This window comes from Barbus barbus (genome assembly GCF_936440315.1).
Source record: "Barbus barbus genome assembly, chromosome: 44".
NCBI classification, from domain to species: Eukaryota; Metazoa; Chordata; class Actinopteri; order Cypriniformes; family Cyprinidae; genus Barbus; species Barbus barbus.
The window spans coordinates 12,913,312-12,938,381 of NC_136722.1; the positions used below are offsets into that span (position 1 = coordinate 12,913,312).

The 25,070-nt window shown below is 36.4% G+C and overlaps 3 protein-coding genes across 5 annotated transcripts; all 3 read left to right on the top strand.

Annotated features, from left to right (window-relative positions):
• Positions 1–1,063: 1,063 nt before the first annotated feature.
• commd3 (COMM domain containing 3) lies at positions 1,064–4,019 on the top strand. 2 transcript variants are annotated; one of them, XM_079406354.1, is made up of 8 exons: positions 1,064–1,456; positions 2,071–2,182; positions 2,284–2,347; positions 2,433–2,467; positions 2,613–2,673; positions 2,751–2,807; positions 2,893–2,946; positions 3,776–4,019. In XM_079406354.1, the coding sequence occupies exons 1-8, from the start codon at positions 1,321–1,323 to the stop codon at positions 3,833–3,835; spliced, it is 579 nt and encodes a 192-aa protein (XP_079262480.1). In that variant the 5' UTR covers positions 1,064–1,320; the 3' UTR covers positions 3,836–4,019. The 2 variants fall into 2 exon arrangements, with proteins under 2 accessions (XP_079262480.1, XP_079262481.1); XM_079406355.1 differs by lacking the exon at positions 1,064–1,456 and adding an exon at positions 1,493–1,940.
• Positions 4,020–4,447: 428 nt separating this feature from the next.
• Positions 4,448–10,850, top strand: bmi1a (bmi1 polycomb ring finger oncogene 1a). The gene is made up of 10 exons (XM_079406353.1): positions 4,448–5,154; positions 7,708–7,841; positions 7,945–8,041; positions 8,245–8,300; positions 8,387–8,437; positions 8,575–8,680; positions 8,854–8,896; positions 9,030–9,128; positions 9,346–9,426; positions 9,633–10,850. The coding sequence occupies exons 2-10, from the start codon at positions 7,724–7,726 to the stop codon at positions 9,951–9,953; spliced, it is 972 nt and encodes a 323-aa protein (XP_079262479.1). The 5' UTR covers positions 4,448–5,154; positions 7,708–7,723; the 3' UTR covers positions 9,954–10,850.
• A 1,904-nt stretch (positions 10,851–12,754) lies between these two features.
• spag6 (sperm associated antigen 6) lies at positions 12,755–19,020 on the top strand. 2 transcript variants are annotated; one of them, XM_079406335.1, is made up of 11 exons: positions 12,755–12,903; positions 13,030–13,125; positions 14,573–14,739; positions 16,159–16,342; positions 16,428–16,633; positions 16,711–16,884; positions 17,210–17,362; positions 17,991–18,182; positions 18,320–18,436; positions 18,534–18,679; positions 18,819–19,010. In XM_079406335.1, the coding sequence occupies exons 1-11, from the start codon at positions 12,879–12,881 to the stop codon at positions 18,880–18,882; spliced, it is 1,524 nt and encodes a 507-aa protein (XP_079262461.1). In that variant the 5' UTR covers positions 12,755–12,878; the 3' UTR covers positions 18,883–19,010. The 2 variants fall into 2 exon arrangements, with proteins under 2 accessions (XP_079262461.1, XP_079262460.1); XM_079406334.1 differs by having other exon boundaries at positions 12,773–12,903; positions 16,153–16,342; positions 18,819–19,020.
• Positions 19,021–25,070: the final 6,050 nt, after the last annotated feature.

Consider the following 25,070-nt stretch of genomic DNA (forward strand, 5'->3'; position numbering starts at 1 on the left):
ACCACGGATCCTATCCACATCGCGGCGAGCAGATCATCTGCCAAATTTATTGAAAACCAACAAAAGGAGGGCACATTTTAACTTTAATTTTTACTAAAATCTCTATGTTACATTATCAATAGCTACTCAGATTTTACTCAGAGTCTACTTTCTGTAGACCTTTGTCTAATCTTTATATATATATATATATATATATATATATAATTGGAACATTGCTTCCGAAATCTTGAACGTAAAGAGACAAAATAATTGTATTTATATATAGTAAAATATTTTGCACTTGTCTATTCTATATCTGAACACCTATATTATTATATATTCTATATTCACCTATATTAGAAGGAATAGCTACTAATTTAGTATAACATTTATGAATTAAGGTTTTGTTTCTTCAGTGCTGATCGACGCTCGAAAACGTTGTTAAGCTGATTTGTAATTAACCACTACATAAAAATAAAGGTTCCCTTAGAGCCAAAATAGAATTTACAACCGGATGTCATACGAGAAATTTGAGTTTTTAGAGTTACTTGTGCTTTAAAGAACGCAGAAACCACTAATCTGTGACATAAAGAACTTGTTTTAATATTTGATTTTATAATATATAAAACATTTTAAAGGGTGTAAATGTTTAAGAGCGTAATAGCTGTAAAACCATATAGCCTAATTTAAAAAAGTTTAAGAAGCCTAGGTTGTGTTTTGCTAAATTTCAGATCTTCCCTCATTGCTTAGCTTTTGGAAACTATGGTTGAAAGTAGATTTGTTTCTGTATTTTGTAAAACAATATGTTCCTTTTTTTGTAGTAAAAGAGCCGTTTAAGAGGAGTAACTTATAGCTAAGGGTTATCTTCCAAAGGTGACTGGCAGAGTAACGGAGAACTGAGCCTGTCAAGTGGACAAACAGCTACAGAATATCTTATGTCGCTTAACAAATAATGAGGTGCCTGCAAGCGGTATTCAATTTGTTGAATTAAAAGCAGTATAATGAAGCTGCGCTAAAGCCTTTTAGAATCCTGCCTCCTCAAGAATCATTCTAATATAGTTATAATATAAAGACATGCAGTGGTAGAAATACGGATGCGCTGGATGTGTCCACAAGTCTATCAGCACTCAGGACTGAAAATGCGGAAACGATCTCGCTTCAGTCGTTAACAACCATTTATATGTGAGTGCTTTTATCCTGGTTATGTCAATAACATAATGCAAAACAGCAAGTATATAGGCCTTTGCGTTGTGTATCAGTACTGTGTCTCATTCTCCGACAATTCAAGTCTTGAGATCAGCTGACGCGCTCATGTGACCAAGGCTAGCGAGTCTGCTCAAAATGGAGTTGTCGGAATCAGTGATGAAAGGGCTTCAAACCCTGGCCGATCCTAATGTGTTCAACCTGAAATCATTTACTATATTCACGGAGGCCGCGTTCGACAGTCTGGTCTCTTCTCTAGGCGAAAGCGTTCTAGGTAAGATGATTGAGCTTTTTTTCTTTGTGCTGCATTACTTCCGGTGCTTTCCAGACAAGAAGGAAGTCGCGCTGCGCTGTGTCTGTTGCTGATGTTATTTTCTAAGGCTGCACATATTATATATCACCTAGCCCTAAAGCTATGCAAGGGCTGACAGACTGGTCGCTATCCTTGCATACTGTGCTAACACAATACAGTGTAATGAATCCTCCGCTTAGCCGTATTAGCTAAGCTAATAACACATATCACGTTAAAAACATGGTGTGATAACCGATGCATTCTTCTTTTTAAGAACTGAAATGTGTATAAGGACGCATGAACATTTACTTGGTTGTGGTCAAACGCAGCCTGCATGTCTTTCATCTAAGTAAAATACCTCCTCTGCGCTATTTAACCGCTAAGCATATGTTTTGTCTTTTTTCTCGCTTATCTACGTTCTGTATCAGTGTGTATTTAATGCGCTTAATTGGCGTGGCAAATAATGGTACGTTTGTATTACCAAATCATTGTTAGTTTAGTTGGCTCAGTTCACGTACGTGTCTTGTGAGCTCTCCTTGTTCTCTTTCACGCACGTACAAAAGCTTCTCTTGAGAGCAATTTTTCATCTCTCGCAGGTCACCCAGAATTGAGGCACATCGACCAGACTACCTTGAAACACTGCCATACCGCGGCAACGACCTTCATTCTGGAAGGTGTTAAGCAAAATGCAGATAAATCAACTATTAGGTAACATGACCCGAGATGGTCTTCTGAAGATTAAAACTGTTTAGCACTTAAAACAACAACAACACACATTTCCATTCTAAAGATCTCGTGTGCTCTTTTAGCTCATGTCTTGAAGACGTCAGATTCCAGAATGAAAGAGTGGATGCATTTTATAATTCATTCCAGGTAATGTTTTGTATGCCGATGGTCCGCATCCTCTGAATGAAAATATAGTTGCACTGCAGCATATTAAATGTTTCTTTTCTTTTAGAAACACAAGAAAAATTTGGAATCTTTATTGTCAAGGTGAGAAATTTTATATCGGCTATACTTTGTTTACCACAATCGATTAAATAGTGTATTTTTCCTGTTCTGCAGAGTGTAATGAAGCATGAAAAATCTGTGTAACTCTAATGGCCGCCGCGATATTTTATTTATTTATGCTCCTCAGCATTGATACATGTCCTCCCCATATAACGGATGCTGAATGGCGTCTTGAGTATTGTTTAAAGGTATGTTGTTTCTATAAGTTAGTGTTTATAATACTTCTAATACATAATTATCTCATAACCATTGTTTTTCTCGACAGAATAGTCATGTGCATAAAGTCAATCAGCCTTCATACCTCATTTCCTTAAACACCCAGGTATGTAGTACATATAGGCTAGCTATGTCCAGTAATTGCTGTTGTTTTTTTCTTCACTTTGAATAAACTTTGGTTACTTTTGCAGAGGGCTGGCGCTTCTTCGGAAATTAATTTTAGTTGCACCATGGACCAACTTCAGGTATTTATTGTGAACGACAACGTTGCATGATCATTAGTTTGATTTATCCTCAAGTAATTAATATTAAAGACACGTTAACATGACATGATTCAAGAGGTTATTTAAGGCTTGGGTATAATAGCCTATTTATATGTTTCTTTAATTCTCCATAGAGGTCACTTTGTCATACAGTTACATTTTGTGGGCCATCCTAATTGTACAAGTCCTGGTCTAAAGAAACATACAAGATCAATTGAGACTTGAAATAAATTAAACAATTATCTATTGTTTTTATTATTATTGACCGTTAATTGATATAACCCATTGATTCTATGGTAAGCCATATTGAAATATCAGCTTTGGGTTTCTGCCTCTGTAAAAGCCTGCTTGGTAATTTTATTATCTTAGTCATTACACAGATGCCTGTGTTTGTTGTAGGGGTGACACAAAGGTGAATTGTCCGAAAGATCAAGTCATAAAATTCTCATGCACTCAATCATGGTCACAATCACGTAACAAATATCCCAGCAGCTCACGTTTTGAATCGGCCCACAAGTTTTAGCAAACTGAAACCAGAAGGTTCCATAATGTAATTAACTTGTTTGCGTAAAACTCAAAACTTGTGAGGTTTACAATGACAACCAACTGATTATTTTTAAATGAAAGATTGCTTTGGCATTTAAGATTATACCGCATAACCTGGATATTAGCCTACATGAACAGTGTTGCAGCATAAGTTTTGATTTTATGTTTAGCTCAGAGAGAGAAATTTGACTTGGCAAAATAATGGTGCGAAATAACATGCACGTATTTGCTGGTGGATAAACTGGATTGTTTGAATTGTGTCTAGGATTTGATTGGAAAAATGAAGGACGCAGCAAAAAGTCTCGAGAGGGCAACCCAGTCTTGATTCCTGGATTCTTGGATCTCTAGATTTCGGATGCCAAGGATTAATGAGCGAAACGCGTCTTTCCTTCAGGACGCAGTGCCCCATCAGTTTTTATTTTCTGTTGAATTCTTCTTGCACATATCGACTAGTATTCTCTAGCTTCTCTTCATAAAATGTACAATAAAAAAATCACTTTGATATAAGTAAAGCTGCATTTGTGTAATTGTTTCAGAGCTCAGTCAGCTGTCTTTGTTGATAAACGCAGGTTTCCGGGGGGGGGGGGGGGGGGGGGTCGACATTTAGTGTCTGATCTCTGGATCCCGTTACTGATACAAACAACGCATTATCTCTCTACTATAGAAACTAAAAATTCGTGAGGCTGAGGGTCAGGGCAGGTTTTTATAGGTTAATACGTTGAAGTTAATGAGAATATGCGGAATTATTGTGTTACTCTGCGAAACTGTTATTGAGTCATATTTGTAGCAGCAAAAATAGCACTTATTTTCTATGTGAACTCCCGGCCATAAGTGGAACGTGCGCAGATTTCTGCCCTCTGCATTACATTCACCACCATGAATTAATTTAGAAACAGACTATCGAGTTAGTGATTGGCTTATGAACAGCTTCCTCAACGCCTTTGTGCTATTTAGTTTAACCGACTCTCTATGAACAGACCAGCTGACTCGGATTTTATGGTAAATTCATAATGTCTCCGTTATGAATTAGCCTACCTACATTCTTCAAAGCTGTTGAGGGATAGAGATCATTTTGCAGACAAAAGTAGCAAACGGTTCAAAGCTGATCTACAAGAACTCAGTTGTGTAAACCTTACAAGCTGGACCACGGTCAAACAGACTTTGAAACGCAATTCTTTGTTATTTGCTGAACACGAGCAGCGTTGAATACACCGACACATATTCCCAGGCCACCCTTAAGGAATTAGATCACGTGATGCACGGGGCGGTCGAACTACAAGCCATTTTGGGGACGGTGTCAGTTTCCACTGAACCATCAGCGCAGCATTTTTCGAAGAGAAGACTGAAGGCGCTAGCCCAGAGAAAACGCACATCAGCCTGGCCGTTTGACTGGCCGGAGGTCTACATTCAAGAGCGCTTACAAATCTGCAACTGAGCACAGCACACACATCGACAACCGGACCTCTTCTATTTTTTTGTTTTTATTGAAATGCGCCCTGCTCCGCCGTTCTCTTATTGCAATTGACAGCGTCTGCAGCCCTTTTCAAGATGGCCGCTTGGCTCGTATTCATTTTCTACTGATCGCCTCCTAACTTTCATTGTCTAACCACCTCCAGGCTAGCCTATTCGCTCCTGCTCCGTAAGGTATGTGTTCTTCGATATCTTCCCTTACCAACGTCTAATTTCACACTCTGTGCTCTAAATGCATCTGTGTTTTTGTGAGCGTAAAATGGAGACGTGTGTTAGAGTGGATGCGGGAACTGACAGGCTCGCGTACGCAACACTGGCTCCGTCTCTCCGCGTGCTTATAGATTTGAGTTATTTTATCTAGTAATATCGTATTCTGGCTGTGCGATTGATTCCTGTTTTGCTGTATGATATTCAGTTATGGGCAACATTATGTTCGCTTGGCGTTTCTGGCTAAATGAAACGGTTTAGTTAATAATGAATCCTGATGTGCACGCGAAATCGGGTAGGAACGGGTCGACTGTTCATGTGAGGCTGATTTCTAAAGGATTTTCTGTTCGTTGTCTCATTGAGTAGTTATCTGATTTTATAGATATACGATCTGTATGATGTTTACGACCGGATAAACTAGTCGTTTTGGTGAATTGTACCTATTTGTGCGTTTTCTTAACTTAAATTTACACGGTAACCTAAACGTGCCATGTTGTCGGAGATACAGGACAAAGCTTTCAGCGGTTCACAGCAAACGTTCACTTCACGGATGATGGGTGGTTGATTAAACAACACGTATTTATCTACTTATTTAACATATTTAAAATGTTTTTAGTGGTTTCTTTCATTTGTCCAAATGACCTGAAGAATGCTTCTCTAGATACCCTGGCTTACACAGGGGTTTGGTTATCAGTTTGTTGGACTTTGGCAAACACATTTGTCACAGTACTGTACTTTACCATTCAGATAAAAAAAAAAAAAAAAGCTCAAACAATAAGTTTTCGCTTATTTATATCTAATATAATATAGGCTAAGCCTTACAGTGGCTTGTCACGTCAAGAAGAAAAATGTTTTAACTGATTTTTTCCGGCATCTTGTTTTTGATTTTTTTTTATTAATAAGTTTATTCACTTGCGCTTATGTTTTTTTTATTTAGAAACCACACTTTGTATACCTGAGACTTGAGTGAATAATTTTGTTTAATATCACTTCTCTGACTCCATGTAGGCTAGTTGTGACTGTCAGAGCTAAATATAAAGTGGCATGTTATTTATAATATTGATGACTTTAACACGGTCTTCCAGCATTTCGAGTATTGTTATCTGCTTAATCAGGTGGGATTTCATTAGGCTACCTGTACTCATCCAGATAGGCCAGACAGGGCTTTGTAAACTCGGCACTTTCCCACGTGGCACAATTCATGTTTAAGGGTCACTTCCTCCTTTTGACAGTTATTCTATAGCCTACGTATACTACCACCATCACCATAGTGCTTGTCTAGTCAGAGTTCAAAAAGTTTGTGGTTTTGTTTTTATAACCAGTCTACATGATTGGTGGATGCTTTACTAAATAAATGTTAGATCATGAACGCCTTTATTTATTTAATAAGCAAGGGCACAGGTTGACATTTTTTCCTCTGTAGTTTGATCTGGGCTTGAAAGTTGTCTTACAGATGTGTAGGCTATATTCATCATATGTTTTGATACCCTCTCACGTGAAATTAGAATTAGTGTCAGGTGCTTGGTTTTCTCGCGTGTTCTTAAAATCGTTTTGTACAGTCCGATGGCTTAACTTCATACAGTCATATGACAAAACCCTTTAATGCATGATTATCTTACAGCAAGTTACATAATCTTTAAAACGTATTTTATAACTACTTGCAGTAACCTACTTTTGGTATGCTTCATCTAGCAAGAGTTAGGCTACTCTGGTCGTCTTCGCACGGTTGTGCGCTCCTTCAGCACTTCATAGCACGTGTCCTCGGCTCTTAGAGAATGCCCCGACGTAATAAGGGGTTTCAAAAACAGGATTTTTGACAAACGTAAATAAACTTCAGGCATAGCAGCGTATGACGACAATCGTGATGTCAAATGGGTATTAGTTTAATGTAAGGTGCATTCATGGGCAATGAACGACTGCAACATTAGTGATCCAGGAGGGAGAGAATGTCAAAGCAAAGCCAAGATCAGCATCATCAATAACATGGAATTTCAGTCTTTTATTTCAACTCTTTATGCGAGGTCTTAAGAGACAATGTTATTTTGAAAGGCCGTTATAACATGTTTAATAGGCGAGATGCTAATTTTAAATCGAAATGTACGGGTTCACTGCATTCTACGCGGAACGTTCGGTTTCAGCTGCTTGGTACGTTGCCAAGTAACGCAGCTTTAGTTGCTATAGAAACCGTAAGAAGTGTTCGTCACGTAAAGTTCATTTACGCAGACTGTCCTCATATTGTATATTGGTATATTTGTGCGTTGTGCAGTGTTGTGTATAGTGTAGCGATTATGCTGCGATATAACGATAGTTTACATCGCAATCGTGCCGTTTCACAGCCCCGAAGACCCGTGTGTAAGAGATGATCTAAAAATTGCGCCAATTCTGTTATTCCGTAAATATACGCAACAGCATATAATAACAAAATGGTAAGGTCTCATGTAATTAAGTCCTCATGATTGTTTTCATTGGCAGTTGTTTATAGTTCCAAATCTTTATCATCTTATTTTCATGCACCTGCAGGGTCTTTTTCCATCCCATGACGATGCATCGTACAACAAGGATCAAGATTACGGAGCTCAATCCCCATTTGATGTGTGTCTTGTGTGGTGGATATTTCATAGATGCAACAACAATCATAGAATGCTTGCACTCATGTGAGTATATGAGTTGTGCTGCTCTATTTTTCTATATCTATCATAAATCATGCAACATACCCAGACCAAGTGTCTTATCCGCTGATATTTTTCTAATCCTCAGTTTGTAAAATGTGCATTGTCCGGTACCTGGAAACCAGTAAATACTGTCCCATATGTGATGTGCAGGTCCACAAAACGAAGCCACTTCTCAATATTCGGTAATCTTTAAAATCACTGTCTGTTCCATCTTTCCACTTGTTGTAAATAGTTATTCATAATTAATTCTGATTATGCATACATTTGACATCTTGTTTTTATCTCAAATGCTGTATATTGTGTTTTCTGTTCATGCCTTTTAATGTGAGAATTAGGAAATAACATGAATTTGAGTTGATTGCAAAAAACACCCCTTCCTCCACAGGTCTGACAAAACTCTACAGGACATTGTATACAAGCTGGTTCCTGGTCTTTTCAAAAGTAAGTCAATCACTGTGAAAGATTATTTTTATTGTTTGTAATTATTTACACATGTTTTGATCCGTAAACTTCTTTTTTCTGTGCAGATGAAATGAAGCGTAGGAGAGATTTTTATGCTGAACACCCATCTGTTGATGGTAAGTATTTAATGTACCTAAGTAAATAAGTTGGTTTTGTTAGGAAGACCATTTGAACAGACTGTGTTGTGTAACTGTTTAGTCTAATTGTTGAATTTTTTTTAAATTTAAGATATAATTCATCTTTTTTTTCAAAGCTGCAAATGGATCAAATGAGGATCGAGGAGAAGTTGCTGATGAAGACAAGCGAATCATCACAGATGATGAAATTATCAGTCTGTCAATAGAGTTTTTTGATCAAAGGTATGTTTACATATGTCTGTAAGTGATTTTTGCTGTCAGTGTATCTGTCTGTGCTGTTACAAGAGTTTTGAAAATGCGTACAAAAATTCTCAAGCGTAAATATATTTTATTTGAAACATGAGAAGTTATAATTTAGTATTTAATTTACAACAATTGGACTATTTATTGTTCAGGGTCCAACAGCAAGGCAGCACAGATGAGAGGCAAAAAGAAGAGGTAATTAAGAAGTACTTGATGCTGAAAGTCCTTTTTTTTCTCTCTCTGTAAGGATGGTGATACAGATTACACCAATAGTAAAGCTTATCTGAATAATATATTTGTGTAATTTATTTTATTATTAACCACACAGGTTAATAATAAAAGATACTTACAGTGCCCTGCTGCAATGACTGTGATGCATTTGAGGAAATTTCTGAGAAGCAAAATGGATATACCTCCTACTTTTCAGGTAATGTGATCTGTGTTATTGCAGATTAAGTTTCTGGCCTTTTTAAAAAAATCTGTTTACAGTGGAAGTTTAGTAGTTCAGTGTTTCATCATGTAATTTTATAGAAAGAGGGTATTGTTATTTATTGATTTGCTGATCTTGCATCATTCATTATGGTGTTGTATTTATTGACTGGTGCATTTTTTTTAGCCTATATATATTATCGTTCTTTGAATAGATTGAAGTTATGTATGAGGATGAGCCTTTGAAGGATTACTACACATTAATGGACATTGCCTACATCTACACTTGGAGAAGAGTAAGTTCTCACATGTTTACTGTCAAATCTGACTGCTGACTGTTACTTTACACACTTGGTCTTAAATCAAGAAGTAAGTGAAATATTCAAGCAGGTCATTTATTTATCTTTCGACAATTAGTTAATTTGTGGTTTGAGAATTTTAGTTGTTCAGTATGCACTGTTCAATAAAAAGGTGCCTTCTGTTATTTTTGCACATCCCATAGAATGGACCACTGCCTCTGAAATACCGCGTGCGGCCCAGCTGTAAAAAAATGAAGATAACCCATCCACAAGATGGCGTGAACAATACAAACCGCTCTGAAAGCGATTCAGCCAGCGATAAAGCCAGCAGTCCCGCTGGAGTTCCATCCACCTCCTCACCTCTACCGAGTCCAAGCACACTGGTTCAGCCCTCACAACCTCATTTCACCCATATTTCCAATCCTATTAACGGCACGACGATGACAAGCCCAAATCGACAGTTCACCTTTGGCAACAAAGTGCGAAAGACGGCGCTGAACGGATCTTCCACGTCGTCGGGATGATGGAGATGGGACTACAAGATGAAGCCAACGCCAGATATAATCCAGCTATTTTCATGCCAACGTAGTGTCATGTAGATCCATTTCTTTTTGTCATTATTATCAATATGTTATACATGTAACTTTACCATAGTGGAAATTACGCTCTTCATTGGTCACATTTCTAAGTTCGCGTGAGAACGTTAGAGGCCCATTTGATTGCAAAGTGGAGCTCACAGCGACGGTTGTGGCATCTTCAAAATGCAAAAATGACTGAATTACACCTATCTTTTATATATTTTTACTTTCGGTCTACAGTTTCCCTAAACAAATTGCGTTATCTGTTGCTTGTATTTTACATGTGTATTATAATGTTCTTTAAAAGCATGATCAAAAAGCATTTACTTTTGATTTTAGTTTCCCTTTTCTGGGGTAGTTAGGTACTAAACATTCCTGGTATATTCTGGCCTTTAATAATGTATCAAAGAAAGGCATATATATAGTTCAAAATTAAAGGACAAAATACTATATTAGGACTGCAAAGGGATGAAGAAATGCAACGTCAAGTTGTAGGCGGCGTAATAATTTTTATTATTCAAAGTTCTTGGAGATTCAAGTTTAATCTTTGCTGTTATTGAAAGATTTGCTCCACTGAGCCGGTTCGGGTCCGTCATTTGGTCTCGAGGTCATGCTCCAGTCCTGTAGCACACAGCCTATATCTTTCAGACTGCTTTCAAGCGATTACACACGAATTTGTCAAAAGACAAACAGCCACTGTTATACCCCAAACTTCTTATTCTGGACAACATTTTGATGTCTTCAGTGTTCATTGTCTTATTGGTCGATTGTAGACTATTGACAGCTATTGTATTGTGACTGTTGCACAGTATAAAACATCTGAATAAAACATTTTACACTTTCAATCGTTTTCTTGCGTTTTAATGCTGCTTCGAATCATACAAAGAGAGATAAATGCACCTGAAAATTTGCACAATATCAGAATATATTTTTTTACTTTTATGTAAAATAAGTATTATGGTGAACAAACTTGACGTTTTAGTATTCAAGAGGCCCCATTTTCCTTTCCAGTATTAGCTCATCTCTCAGTAGACAATAAACTTAAAGAAATAATAAAGTGTGGTCCAGTATTATTATTATTATTATTGGTCTTTTTATTTTGACGCATAAAGACAGCCAACATCCTTAAGCGTGGATGGCAATATATTCTTGTGCGGTAAACTGGTAATAAACGTGAAGAAATTAATCTGATTAATTTACGATCAAATCCATTTGACCTCATGTCTGTTGCGAAGAAGGTATTGTGAGGCAGGTGCTGACTTCACGAGCTGTAGCTCAAACAGATGACAAGCTTAGTAGCCTGTAAGTACCCAGTCAGACCTTTTTTTTGTGTGCAAAGTACCAGTCGGTCGTTAGAAACGGAGAATTTGTCGGTGAATCTCTCCATGAGGCGAGGAGTGCTTGACTGAATAGGCTACTTACACTGGGGTAATGAAAGCTAGGCTAATTGTTTTAACGGGGTATGCAGTTCGTCTGTTATATTGACAGTTTCAGTAATAATCTGGTCGACATGGTCTTCAAAGACTTTAGAAATCTTGTAGAATAAGGCAGTTTCTCAGCACATTTTGCCGGTGCTAGGACTTCCATAGTATGACTAAATTTCTTTCAAGGCTGTAATCTTTTTTTTTTTTTTTTTTGCCCACTCTGACTTGCAAGGCGACAATATCTTATAAAACCAATTTTGACCTAATAACACTATAAATTGCTTAAGTTGTTATAGAATAAACAAGTCATAAGAAAATCCCTACCACCAGTGATTTTGACTGAATTTAGTAGTGAATTTAGAGGTGAAAATGAGCAAAGGCTGGTATAGTGGACAAAATAATCTCTTTTTAAAAATGAAGAAAATAGCTTTTTCCAGAAATGTATTAATCTTTGCTCACTTTGCCTTATACCCTGGCTGATGTCATGATGAACCGTACAAATAAATGTAGGCCTACATGTTCTTAATTACATTCAACAGCATTTAAACAAATTCGTTGAAAAGCCTTGCTCATTATGAGAGAAGTGACATTGAAGTTAATGAATACACTTCTCAACTTTGAGCTGGCTTTTAAAAGTCCGGTTTGTTTGAAAGGCTTAAAAAAATATATAGGCTAGGTAACCTTAATAAATGGATTACTTGTCCAATAATGGTCCAGATAGGCTACAACAACCTAAATGACAAGCTTATATTTTTACCATTTTAGACCCAGATACAGAATAATTTCTAATGTTTTAAGTGATTGGCCAAACACTCAGTGTAATATGTTACAGGACAGAAAGTGCGTGAAATGCAACATATACGCCTAGAGACAAGAAAATATGAAAGGCATCCGGGAAATTATGAACCTGCTCAAATTACCGCATTATTAAAGTTTGAAGAGGGTTAAATAATAATAAACTAGAGCGACAACTCTCTTTGACGATAGATTAATTTTTGCCCAGATGCACAAGTTGCTCTGTTGTTCTGAAACATGTTTAAAGAAAATGTGAAGACCAGTAATGACTAAATATCAGTGCTAGAAACTAATGTGGGGGCAGCTGCTCTGTCCCGATATCCCACATTCATCGACTGTTTTTGAATTTTATATAATATCCCAATCTAATTAGGGATTATTTTACCTGCTATTACATCTGGACACCAACATCATGCAACACTGTCCTTGATTTATGTGTGTTTCAACACGAAACGCTTGAAGAACATTGACAGCAGGCTCACCGAACTCATCACTTCCGGTTTGTTGCCAAGACAACGGTTGCACGCCTCCTCTAAACTCAAAGTCACAACAAAACGCTCTTTCCTAATGGAAGCTTAAACGTACATTTGTTTTTGGTCGCAATCACGCAGCATTTTGTCGTTTTTTGCTCCGATTTGGGACTCATTTAACTATGACACAACGACAGATTTTGCAAGGTGAGAAAGTGAGATAAAAGATTCATTAAAACGGCTGGTAGTTCTTACTTTTGCAGTTTGTTACTATAATTGTGGCCATTCATTCGTCTTATTTTGTCTATTATTGTTGTTATTATTATTATGCAGTGTTTGAGCAGTACCAGAAGGCAAGAACACAATTTGTGCAAACTGTAGCAGATCTTGCAGCAAGACCACAAAATACCGAAACACTTCAAAATGCTGGTGAGTGTTTAAAATGTATATTTAGTTTAAGGGAGGTTTCTGCATGAAGTGTGGTATGGCATTTGCTTGTAAATACTTCTTATCTAATATAATTTCTAATTTAATAATTCAAATATTTCACTTTTTACAAATTTGCCAAATTCCAAGCTTCAAGTAAATTCAAATTTCCTTTTATTTTATTTATCTATTTATTTGTCCTTACCTATAATGTTAGAAAAGAAGCATTTATTTCAAACCTTTCAACACTCAGGACTGATGGGGGTAAAAAAGGGGCCATAGCAATTGTTTCTTTGTACGTGGATCTAAAACAATATATCGTTTTCTCCCAAACACAGTACAATGAATGTTTCTGGACAAAATGTCTTTAAAAGAAGTTACAAAGTTGCATTTTTTAATTAATATTACAGAAATAAGGAATACATACACTGTAAAAAATATTGTTTGGACGCAACAAAAAAAATTAACGCAACAGTTTGCATAAATTTTTTTGAGTTAAGGCAATTTCTTCTGAAATTAAGTTCAACCAATAAACTATATTGTGTTATGTATACTTAGAAAATTGTGTTAAAACTAACAATTATTAAGTTGAATACTCATAAAAATTAAGTTGTTCTAATTAGTTTTTTCACATCGTTTAAATTTGATTCAATCGTGGACACTGGTTACAAAAACTTCTAAAATATTATTTTTTGATGAAACAATACTTAATGCTGTCAGGAAACCAATCTTTTAGCATTTTCAGCCTAATGCTTTCTGATTGAAACAGCATATAAGACTATACCCAGTGAGTCTGTTCTCAACCTAAGCAAATGCTCTACTCCTCAGCACAATGGCAATCTCTTAAAAACCACCAACATAACAGAAACACTTTTAAATACCAAAAGAACAGAACACTGAACATTAATAAATCTTCTCCTGTTCTGATCTTGAATAGAAATGCATAAAATATTAGTTTATTTCTACATTACCGCTCATTATTCAGTCACATGCAAAGCATGCTGGGAACCTGAAACGTGAACTTGAAAAATGAAGTTATGGAGCTAATTACATTGAGTTAGTACTTAAATAATGTTCTAAACAAACTAACACAAATATTTAAGTTGAAGTTACACACAATATTACGTTGATGTAATTATCAACATTAAGATGTCAGGACAACTCAACAACAAATGTTTGCAACTTAAGATGTTTAATTAAATCAATAAATTGGAATTTTTAACATGCACCAATGCATTAAATTAAGCAGTGGCAACAGATCCACTGAATTATTGTTTAGAGTGTACGCTCATGCTTGATCTCTTTTGGAAATTAGAAGAGCATTTTGTTTAGATATATTTTATTACGTGATTTAAATCTTTGAAAGTATATCCTCCCCTGATCTGCTCTCGAGTGTCTTTCCACTCCTGTTTTCTCCCCTGCACAAATGTGCTCACTCTCTTTGGCTTAGGTGTAATGTCCCTTTTGAGGCCTCTCCTTTTGGATGCAGTCCCAACTATTCAGCAGACAGCAGCTCTGGCTCTCGGAAGGCTTGCCAACTATAACGATGACCTGGCTGAGGCTGTAGTAAAGGGAGACATTCTTCCTCAGCTTGTGTACTCCCTGGCTGAGCAAAACGTGAGTTTCTTTAGCTGTGCCTCTCACCGCTAATTTAAATGAATAGGTTTGCATTGAGGTGTCAAACTTTAATGCCTACATTTGAGTTGGCACAATGCAAAAATTTCCATTAACACTGTCAGTCAAGCAATCCACGCTTAAATCATTTTCATTTCCATTTTATAGTTTGTTTGCACTATTTAAATTCAATGACTTTAAACTGTAAAAGGACTGAAAATTTACATATTGTTTCATTATGAAACTTTTAAGTTCATGGTAGTACAACATCTGCAGATCTCAGACCATATCTCTTTTGCCAGTAGAAGAATTGTTCAGAATAAGTCAAGTCAAGTTAATTTATTTAAGTATTAAACAGAAAAATAACAGAATTGATGTAAATCATGCAAATTCTGCTATAAAGCAGCTATAAGTGTCATTATGCAACTGCATTCAGTTCTGTTGATTTAGTTCAATTCAGTTCAATATCTGTTAAGTTCATTTATTACTTTTACTTTTGTCATTTAGCAGACGCTTTTGTCCAAAGCGACTTACAAATAAGAAAAAGTAACTAAAACTAAAAAGTTACAACTCTAGAAATACTATCTACCCACATATTTAAGAAAATAAAGAAATTAAATAAAATTAACACATGCATATAACAACAACATTTCAATAATAAACATATCAATGAAAAAATTAAATAAAAAGCTAATACTATCCCTTGCCGGTGTCCCTGCCCGGTGGAGTCGCACGGTAGAGTCGATGGTCTTTACACTCTTTGGTCTTCACACTAAGAGGGCTTCACACGACGACTGCCGCGACCGCTGCCGCGGTATAATAACGAGCTGATTTTAAACAAGTTCAGTTCAGTGATAAGAAGACAGTAGTGTGGTTACTTGGCTTAAGTCAGTTCAATTTTGATTGAATTCAGTTCAATAACAGTGTCAATGTTGCAAAATTCATGAATTATGAACAATTTGGATTAATCTATTAAGCAGTAGACAATAGTGTCATTATTCAGCTCAATTCAGTTTTTTATGCTCACCTGACAGTGTCAGTGCTGGCAAATGCATGTCTTTTAGACCCCAGCTAAACAAGCCAAAGGCAACAGTGCCAAGACAGAACCCAAACTTCATCAGGTGACAGAAATGGAAGGAAAAAAGGAGAGAAAGAGAAGCAGAGAAAAAAAAAAAACACTATAAAGTGGCGGTCCAAAGGCTTTGCACTAAAACTCATTGTTAGAATGCTATTACGCTGTCAGAGAGGCCTCATCAGAAGTATAAAACACTTTCCACAGAAGGTCCTTTTATGTAACTGAATAATATAGAATGTGATATATCTTACTGTTTATTAAAGGCAGATTTGCTGGTTTATGAACATTCGAGTGTATTTACTGATCAATTGTTTTTCCTCTGGATTACTGGGATATGAAAGACACAGCGTTTCTATAAGAAAGCTGCAGCATTCGTGCTTCGGGCTGTTGCTAAGCACTCCCCTGAACTGGCCCAGGCTGTGGTGGACTGTGGAGCACTGGACGCTCTTGTCATCTCCCTGGAGGAGTTTGACCCTGGGGTCAAAGAGGCTGCTGCATGGGCAATAAGCTACATTGCCAGACATAATGCCCGTAAGTTTGCATAAAAAGGTAATTTTTTATTCTTTCTCGCAATTCGTCAATGTTCCTTTTGTTTATTTCTTCTCCTGCTGTGCAGAGCTGTCTCAGGCAGTGGTTGATGCTGGAGTTGTGCCTCTGCTCGTGTTATGCATCCAAGAACCTGAAATCGCCCTGAAGAGGGTTGCAGCTTCCGCTCTGAGTGACATAGCCAAACACTCCCCAGAGCTAGCTCAAACCGTGGTGGACACTGGGGCAATCGCCCACCTAGCACAGATGATCCTAAACCCAGATGCCAAATTGAAGGTGACACAGGCTACAGATTTTGTAATCAATGACATGCAGGCTTAATTTGACAGTACATTTTTTCCTCCTCTTTACAGAGGCAGGTTTTTTCAGCTCTCAGCCAAATCGCCAAGCACTCCATAGACGTAGCTGAGATGGTGGTGGAGGCCGAGATATTCCCCGCCACACTGGTTTGCTTAAAGGACCCGGATGAATATGTTCAGAAGAATGTCGCCACTCTTATTCGGGAAATCACAAAACACACCCCCGAGGTACCTACCACATACATAACATAGCCACTAAATGATTTCAAGATGCTTGGGTAAGTTTGGAATCTCCACTTTGTCAGCTCTTTGACACCCCCTGTTTAAATAACATGGTGTGAGGCAGCTAGTCTGTAAACCATGGAGAATGTGGGTCTGTTATTTATCACCAGTGCAACACAGGAAACAAGACAATTGGAAACCGCATTGCATCACCCATTTTTTTCACCTGCCCAAAATTGTTTTGCTTTTCTGGTCTGCCACACTAATTGTTTATCATTATGTCACACTGGCTTATGTGTTTGCTTGTTTGCATTGTGTGTTTCCTACTCAGCTGTCCCAGATAATAGTGAATGTGGGGGGCGTAGCAGCTGTGATTGACTACCTCGGGGACTCCAAAGGGAATGTACGCCTGCCGGGGATCATGATGCTGGGCTATGTGGCTACACACTCCGAGAACTTAGCCATGGCTGTGATTGTATCTAAAGTCCGTTATCACATCCTTTCATAAGCTCACACATAAAATTTGAATTTAACTACTACACATAACTACACAAAAGTTTGGGGTCAGTATAATTTAGTTTTTGACAGAAATGAATCCTTTTATTCATTTAATTAAGTTTTACATTTTTACAAAAAATTACAATTCAAATAAATGCTGTTCTTTTCAGCTTTCTATTGATCAAACAATCCTGAAATACGCATAATGTTTTTCACATACATATTGAGCAGTACAAACATTTTCAACTGTGATAATAATTGTAAAAAAAAAAAAATGCTTCTTGAGCACCAAATCAGCTTTTTAGAATAACTTCTGAAGGATCAAGTGATACTGAATTCTGGAATAATGACTGCTGAAAATTCAGACTTGCCATCACTGGAATACATTACATTTTTGTAAATATAAAAAAGACAACAGATATTTTAAATTGTAATAATATTTCAGAATATTACTGCTCTTACTGTATTTTGTATTTTGATTACTGTATTTTGGTGAGCATAAGAGACTTCTTTCAAAAATATTTTAAAAATCTTACCAACCCCAAACTTTTGAACAGTAGTGTATTTCTCTCATAATACCGATTATTATCATAATTGATTCTCCACTTCTGTAGGGAGTGCCACAGTTGGCTATCTGTCTGGAGGAAGAGCAAGAAGATCACATCAAAGCAGCAACAGCTTGGGCATTTGGCCAGATCGGCCGACACACACCAGAGCACGCAAAAGCTGTTGCTGTGGCCAATGTGTTCCCTAAACTCCTAAATCTCTATTTGGACACTGAAAGTTCTGAAGACCTGCAGGCCAAGGTGAGCCCATTCGTAAAGTGACTGATAGAGATACTGTTTTTCATTTGTGTAAATTATTTTTAACCACTGACATTTAGATTCGATTTTTAGTAATTGTTGTTTCTTCTTTGCTTTGATTACATGCTAAAAAAAAAAAGGCCAAGAAGGCACTGAAGAGCATCCTTCAAAAGTGCACTTATCTACCAGCACTGGAGCCTCTTCTCTATGAAGCTCCCAGCAACATTCTTAAACATGTCATCTGCCAGTTCAGTAAGGTAGCGGGAACTTCATCAATACATTTTATGAGATCAGCATTTGTTAATCCAATAAGAGTATTTCAAATGGCTTTTCTATTTCCTCCCAATCTTACAGGTTCTTCCTCATGACAGTAAGGCACGTCGCTTGTTTGTTACCAGTGGTGGTCTGAAGAAAGTACAGGAGATCAAAGCAGAACCTGGTTCTGCAATTCAGGAATATATCAATGCAATCAACAACTGCTATCCTGAAGAGATTGTCAGGTTCTTACACATTTATTTGAATAATAACAATACAATATCAACATATTTTTAAACCAAACAAAGTGCATTTATAATGCTGTAAACTTTAGTGTGCTGTATAGTTTTTTTGCTGTTCCACTGATCGGCCCATCTTTTACAGGTATTATTCTCCTGGTTACTCTGAGACATTGCTGGAAAGGATTGACAACTATCAGCCTGTGTGATTTTCTTTACTGAGACACTCATGGATGCCTTTTGAAAAGATGCGAAAAAGGAAAAAAAAAATACCATAGCATTGATCACATCTGTAACAACTTATGTAAAAAAAAAATCTATTAAAATTTATATATGCTAGAATTCTTATCTTGTTTCATGTTTAGTCAATAATGTAAAAAAGCATTTTGCTATATTTAGTGATACAAGATTATTAATTCAGAGATTTGCATGACTAGCAGACAGACTCACATGCAGGGAAACCGCAAAATTATACCTAAATTTAATACATTATTATTAGCTAATGAACTTTATTCATGTAGCTTTAATTTAGGGATTTTATGGCCTTTTTTGTTTGTTTGTTTAATCAACAAAGTGCGCTGATTTTCTTGTACGACAACTTAGTTTGATTGTTTCTGACAACTGTATAGAAAGAATTGTCCCAAGTAGCAGGTTGAAAAAAAACAGGATAAAAAATATCAGTGAAGTAGTAAATATATACCGTTCACGAGAACCGGCCATATTTTCATCCTCTTCTACAATCCACCCTTCATACCCAACAACTCACCACAACACGTGCAGCATTGCTGTCATCTTCATCGCTTCGCGGAGCAAAGAGCAGACCGCTCAGTTTCACTCTGCATCGGGCTACTGGCTACGAACCTCGCAACACAGGGACTTAATCCCCGTCTTTGGCAGGATCATGTATCACAGGGTTCACTACATGGGTGAACGTTGCCTCCATGTCTCCACTGTTGCTGAAGCTTGTATCGAATTTGACCCCATGAAAATGCGAAAATAAAAGATTGCAAATGGACATCAGATAAAAGAAGCAGCGATTGTGTCATGGTTCTTAAAGGACTCGCACAATTATAATTATGCCTATACAATTATGAATATTAAAAAGCCTAAAGGCCAATAATCTGTATAAATGACTCAATAAATATTATGAATCAGTGCCAAAGGCCCTAATAACTAGCGATTGACATTTAACGCGTCATGAACAAACAACAACTCTTTATTCTAATAAACACCCGCAGAAAAGGAACTAACGTTCGACAAGGAACGTAGGGAACACTAATATGATCGTTACCGAGAAACGAGCCCAGAACGTTTGATTTTCATTGCCAATCTGCATTCACTTATTACCGCCCCCTGCTGTCTTATTTGTGCATAATGTACACATTAAAGAGCAGCTGTTAAACATATGGCAACCCATTCTTTGTTTATTGTTTCCTCGTCTGGTGTCAATCAGATTACTTTTTCAATTGAGATTGTTTGGTTAATGCATTGTCTCCATCCCACAGCTTTGTCCAATTCACAAGCTTGATTACCAAATCAGAATGCCAGATCACTTCGGGCCTATTTGAATTTGTATTGATTCAGAAGCAGTTTGCAGGAAATTAATTTGTCAACTTAAATATAATTGAAATAATTGTAATATTCTCTATGGTAGGGGATGGTTTGTCATAGTTATTTTCTTCAAGTAGGCTATCCTCTCTGACTTTCCTCCTTTACCGCAAAGTTGGAACAAAGAAATATGAGTTGTGGCATCGCGCTTTCAACCACTGCCATACCCAAGAAACGTAAGAAACCTTGAAATAATTAAGCCATATACGCTTGAGGCTTTTTAATGAGAAGGCTATACCCACAAACATTCGTGTGCACCAGATTGCAAGCTGCTATGCGTATATTCAATGAAAACTGATAACAGAAGTTTTCCTCCCGTCTCTTCTAGGCTATTTGAGACAGTCTTTCCATGATATGAATGTCCTCCGATTTTTCCCTTTATTGTTTAACAGCAAATCATTCAAAGTTAATCTGCTTTTAAGTCTTGTAGGCCTTTTTGGGCCTCTTGAAACGCAACGAACATTCACACCTCTTTAATAAAGTTAATATTAAACTTAACTGTATAAAGGCTACCGTAATAAAAACATGGATTTTTAACTAACAAAGCTTAATGTAGCCTAGTTATGAAACATGTAGCCTAACCAATGCTCCATAAAGTCTCTGCATTCTTATAGCTAATTTTGTTTTGTTAAAATCTAAAGAACGCGCTCAGTTCTCTTTTGTTCAACGGCAGCTGTCATTTTATAATACATTTAGGTGATTTTTAACTGTTGAAAACATTGTGTTTTATTTGACTTATTTTTAAATTAACATAATTTTGTATTAACTTATAATATTTAACAAATATTACAATTTTAATTAAATTGTCACGCGTTATATTTGTTTTGTTTTTTGTTTGTTTTAACGTTTGATTTTTATTTTTAAAATTAACTTATATTTAAAATACATTTTAAAATATTAATTTACTTTAGGCTATATAAATCAGTTTGCTTCTGTAAGATGAATAGCTTTGTTGCAAACAATAAGCATTGAATTGGTAGGTAGATATTTAATTGGAAATAGGAAATTAATTGGAACAACAAAAGATGAGTTCATAAAAAAATTGCTTATCTTTGTCGATTTGTTAATTTGCCGTACGCAAGGGGGCGCGGTCCTCTCCGCGGGCCTCTGGCACCGAAACAACCCAAACTACATCTTATTTAGTGTGTTATAGTCTATAGCACAAGGAAAAGCTGCTTTTATTCAACCCCGTCATCCTTTGTGCCCCTGGGCGCCGTCAATGGTCCACTTCAGCTCTTATTCATCACTGTGGAACATGGAAGCGAATCCCCCAGAGCCGATGTTTGAAGGGGCTTGTTGTGTTTTCTCAGTGGGCTTGGTCAGCACTTGTGGTCCTGTTGTGGGTCACTAACAATGTGTTCATGCCTCACCTAAAAATGTCTGTCTCACTAATCCTGAAGTGGTCCATCTCGGAAAAGTCTTTGAAGATAAAAACTTCATGATCAGTCAGACTTTGTCAGCAGGCTCTACACACGGGCATCCATACTTTACCTGAGATTTTCTCACATCCTCTGTCTTAACAAGAACGTATAGGCTACGTAAACAGTCAGGCTTTTCTTTATGAAACAGACCACAAAGCATGAATACGAAATTTAATCTCATAATGCATAACGCTATTTTACCAATTGTTATGGATTTAGAGGGCATGCGGCATTTGTGTTTCGTCGCACATCCGAGTATCTCCATGTTTCTGGTGACTATATGATCATTGCACGATATGTTTTGGAGTATTTTGCATTATTTAAAGAGACTGTTTTGTCTTCTCTCATTCTATTCGGTTTCCTGTTTGAATACAGTCACGACATGTGTCACACAGGCGTTGTTTATCCTGTGTGAAACTTGCAGTCATTGTTCTTTGCATGAGCTATAAAGTCGCTGAATTTGCAGTTTGAAGGTGTAAAGCGTAGGCTACTTGTGAAAACCCTTTCAGGAATTTTATACATCGAATCAAAGGTAAAAAAGTACGGCACCTGAATAGTCGGCACACAAACTATCTGATTCGTGATTAAGTTCCAGCAACCATAATGACAACATAATTGCACTTTTAACTTCTGATGTCTGATGCCTTACATGTGCCGAGCAGAATGTTTAAGAATTATAAAAAAAATAGTAGAACTATAATAGACTACGACGCAGTCATTCATTACAATAAAAAATGTTGTCTTTAATTTTGTCCCTCATTTTTGCTCTCAGACATGTCAAGGGAAACTCGGGATATGGTATGTAGCAACTCACAAATAAGGCCTTGTTAAAACTCTTTTGAGGAATATAAATTATTTATTATATCAAATGACACTTTTTACAGCTGTTCAGTGGTTCTTTGAATTGAGCAACTATAGCTCATTGGGCTCGTGTCAAGAAACGGAGCTTCCATTATGTTCTAAGCTGTGTCTCAGTGAAGGGTAAGAGCACACGTTTTTTTCTACTACCATATCTATACCACAAATGAAATAACACTGTAAAAAGTTTTCTGAGGTAACCTAAAACTGTGAATAATAAAATCATAAAATATGCCTATAAAGCCTATGTGTATCTAAATAGCATACCATTTTTTTTATTCAAGTCAAAAAATATGATTTCATATGGCTGAATGTTTGCACATGTGAAAAAAAATTAAAGTGCAGACAATATAACAGCTCAATACAATAATTAAGTTTTTATAAAATAAAATAGAATTATTAAAAAGAAAGAACCCCCCCCCCCACACACACACACACAATCTACAATATAAAAATCTACAATGCTTATATGCCTTTAAAATACAGTAAATTATTAAAATGTATTAGTAAAATGTTCTGTGTAATGGTTATTCAGTTTAGCTACAATTTTATCCCCATTGTTACTGAACATGCCAAAATAAATGTATTCCCTTGTATATTATGAAGATGCATGCTTTCTTTAAATGTTATTTGATGAGTCATATGTCTGTAAAGATAAGAATACTCTTGTATTTTATTGTTAAATAACAGTGAAAGAATATGTAGGCATAAGGCAAAACTAATCAGAAGTGAACAATCTCTGTGGTGTGGTATTCCTTTACTGTATTCTATTTCACTAGTTTAACAAAAACATATTCCAGAGAGTTTCATTTTCATAATCTAGTTTAGACCATCCAAGAAAAAATATATAAATTTTTTTTAAAAATATATAAAAAATATATTCTTGCAACAGTGTTTTCAATGCATGTCAGCATGAGTTTATCATACAGATTTACGCATACTTTTTGATTGTGAGTTTGACTGCTCACTCATTGATTCAAGACCTGCAGATAAGTTTCTGTGTTTTAATGTTTTGTATTGAGAAGAAGGTCTGGTTTTTATTTGCCCACAGATGCTTCTCCTCTGAGTATGTCCCTTCTGGGAATGAGACTGGTTGGTTGGCAGTACACAGCAGCAGAGGGCCTTCTGTTCATGATGCCACTGTAGTTGCTTTGACTGACGGGGTGCCGATTGGGAAGCCCCTCCTCCTGGAAGTCTCAGGTTATTGTCAGCTTGCCATAGCAACCCTTGTGTAATGTAACTTGCTTTTAATTCAGTTGGGTTTTTAATTAAATTTATTTAATTGAATTGGACACATCTTAAATAAAGACGCTAATGAAAAACAAATGCAATATAATAAACAATAAATTTTCGTATAAATTTGCTTAGGTTTTTAAGTATACTGCAATATATGCATGGATCATGTATGGATATATATTGATACATATACAATTAAACTTTTATCTCACTTTTGCATAGTTACACATTTCGTATATGAAAATATGTGGTAGTATAGAGGAAAATGTTTACTGAAAACAAATGACAATTTCTTGTTAAAGTCATGGAAACATGGTGTGTGTGTGTACAATATCTTCCTCATAATTGTGTACATATATTGCACATAGATAGTAAATCTATTAATACACACAGTACCATTTTTAATCACATGTACATCTATATATTATAAAGTGTATTATTGAAAAAATATTCATTATATATTATTTTTTAGTTAATATATTGTAATATATTAACACAATATGTTATTCATATTTTCAATATACATTAAATAATTTCTTGATTGTTAATATATAAGGAATATATATCAATATCCTTTTCTCAAAACATTATCTATGGCTAAGCAATGCAATGTAATCCATTGAATATGTTCTTGTTCCAGGCATACTAAATCTGAGCAAAGAAAACTTTTCTATGGTTTTCATTACATTTAGTGGGAACTCTGGTCCTCAGGGTCTGCATAATATGTCTGTTGCCAACGGATGCCTCACCTGCTACCATTTAAGTATGTTTAGCTGCAAAGCAACAAATATACGGGAAGAATAAAATAGCTTTTGTGACCACCATATGTCTTTGTATTTTTAGATGTGACCGTGATGAACAGTATCTACACTCATTCTGCCAGCTGGAAGATTAGAGCATGTCCCTTTGGGACTGAGTACTTGAATCTCATGTTGTCCAAGAGAGATCAGGATATCCCATCTTGTGCCCCTCTGCCCACAGATGCAGAGGAGAAGCAGCAGGGTAAAGGCTCAACAAAACCCATAGACAGTCACAAGCGAGGTGTGAGGTCCCATGCATTCATAAAAAAAGCTACTAAGTTGTGCAAACTTATCATTGCTTTTTATACTTTTCTGTTCTGTATGTGTGCTGTGTTTTCCAGCTGTTTGGATCTTTTCTGATAAACGGGCATATGCAACACAGACAGACATTACATTTGTAGCAGTAACAGAACAGCCTGATCCTCTATACTTTCATTGGAAATTTGGGGATGGACCAGAAATAAAAACAACATC

Bases quoted from the DNA above. Each gene is read 5' to 3' on its own strand.
- commd3 (XM_079406355.1), top strand. From the start codon at position 1,772: ATGAACATTTACTTGGTTGTGGTCAAACGCAGCCTGCATGTCTTTCAT. The intron at 2,348-2,432 runs GTAATGTTTTGT...CTTTTCTTTTAG, and splicing joins CATTTTATAATTCATTCCAG to AAACACAAGAAAAATTTGGA. The intron at 2,468-2,612 runs GTGAGAAATTTT...TATGCTCCTCAG, and splicing joins TTGGAATCTTTATTGTCAAG to CATTGATACATGTCCTCCCC.
- bmi1a (XM_079406353.1), top strand. From the start codon at position 7,724: ATGACGATGCATCGTACAACAAGGATCAAGATTACGGAGCTCAATCCC. The intron at 8,042-8,244 runs GTAATCTTTAAA...CTTCCTCCACAG, and splicing joins AAGCCACTTCTCAATATTCG to GTCTGACAAAACTCTACAGG. The intron at 8,438-8,574 runs GTAAGTATTTAA...TTTTTTTCAAAG, and splicing joins TGAACACCCATCTGTTGATG to CTGCAAATGGATCAAATGAG.
- spag6 (XM_079406334.1), top strand. From the start codon at position 12,879: ATGACACAACGACAGATTTTGCAAG. The intron at 16,343-16,427 runs GTAAGTTTGCAT...CCTGCTGTGCAG, and splicing joins CATTGCCAGACATAATGCCC to AGCTGTCTCAGGCAGTGGTT. The intron at 16,634-16,710 runs GTGACACAGGCT...TCCTCTTTACAG, and splicing joins ACCCAGATGCCAAATTGAAG to AGGCAGGTTTTTTCAGCTCT.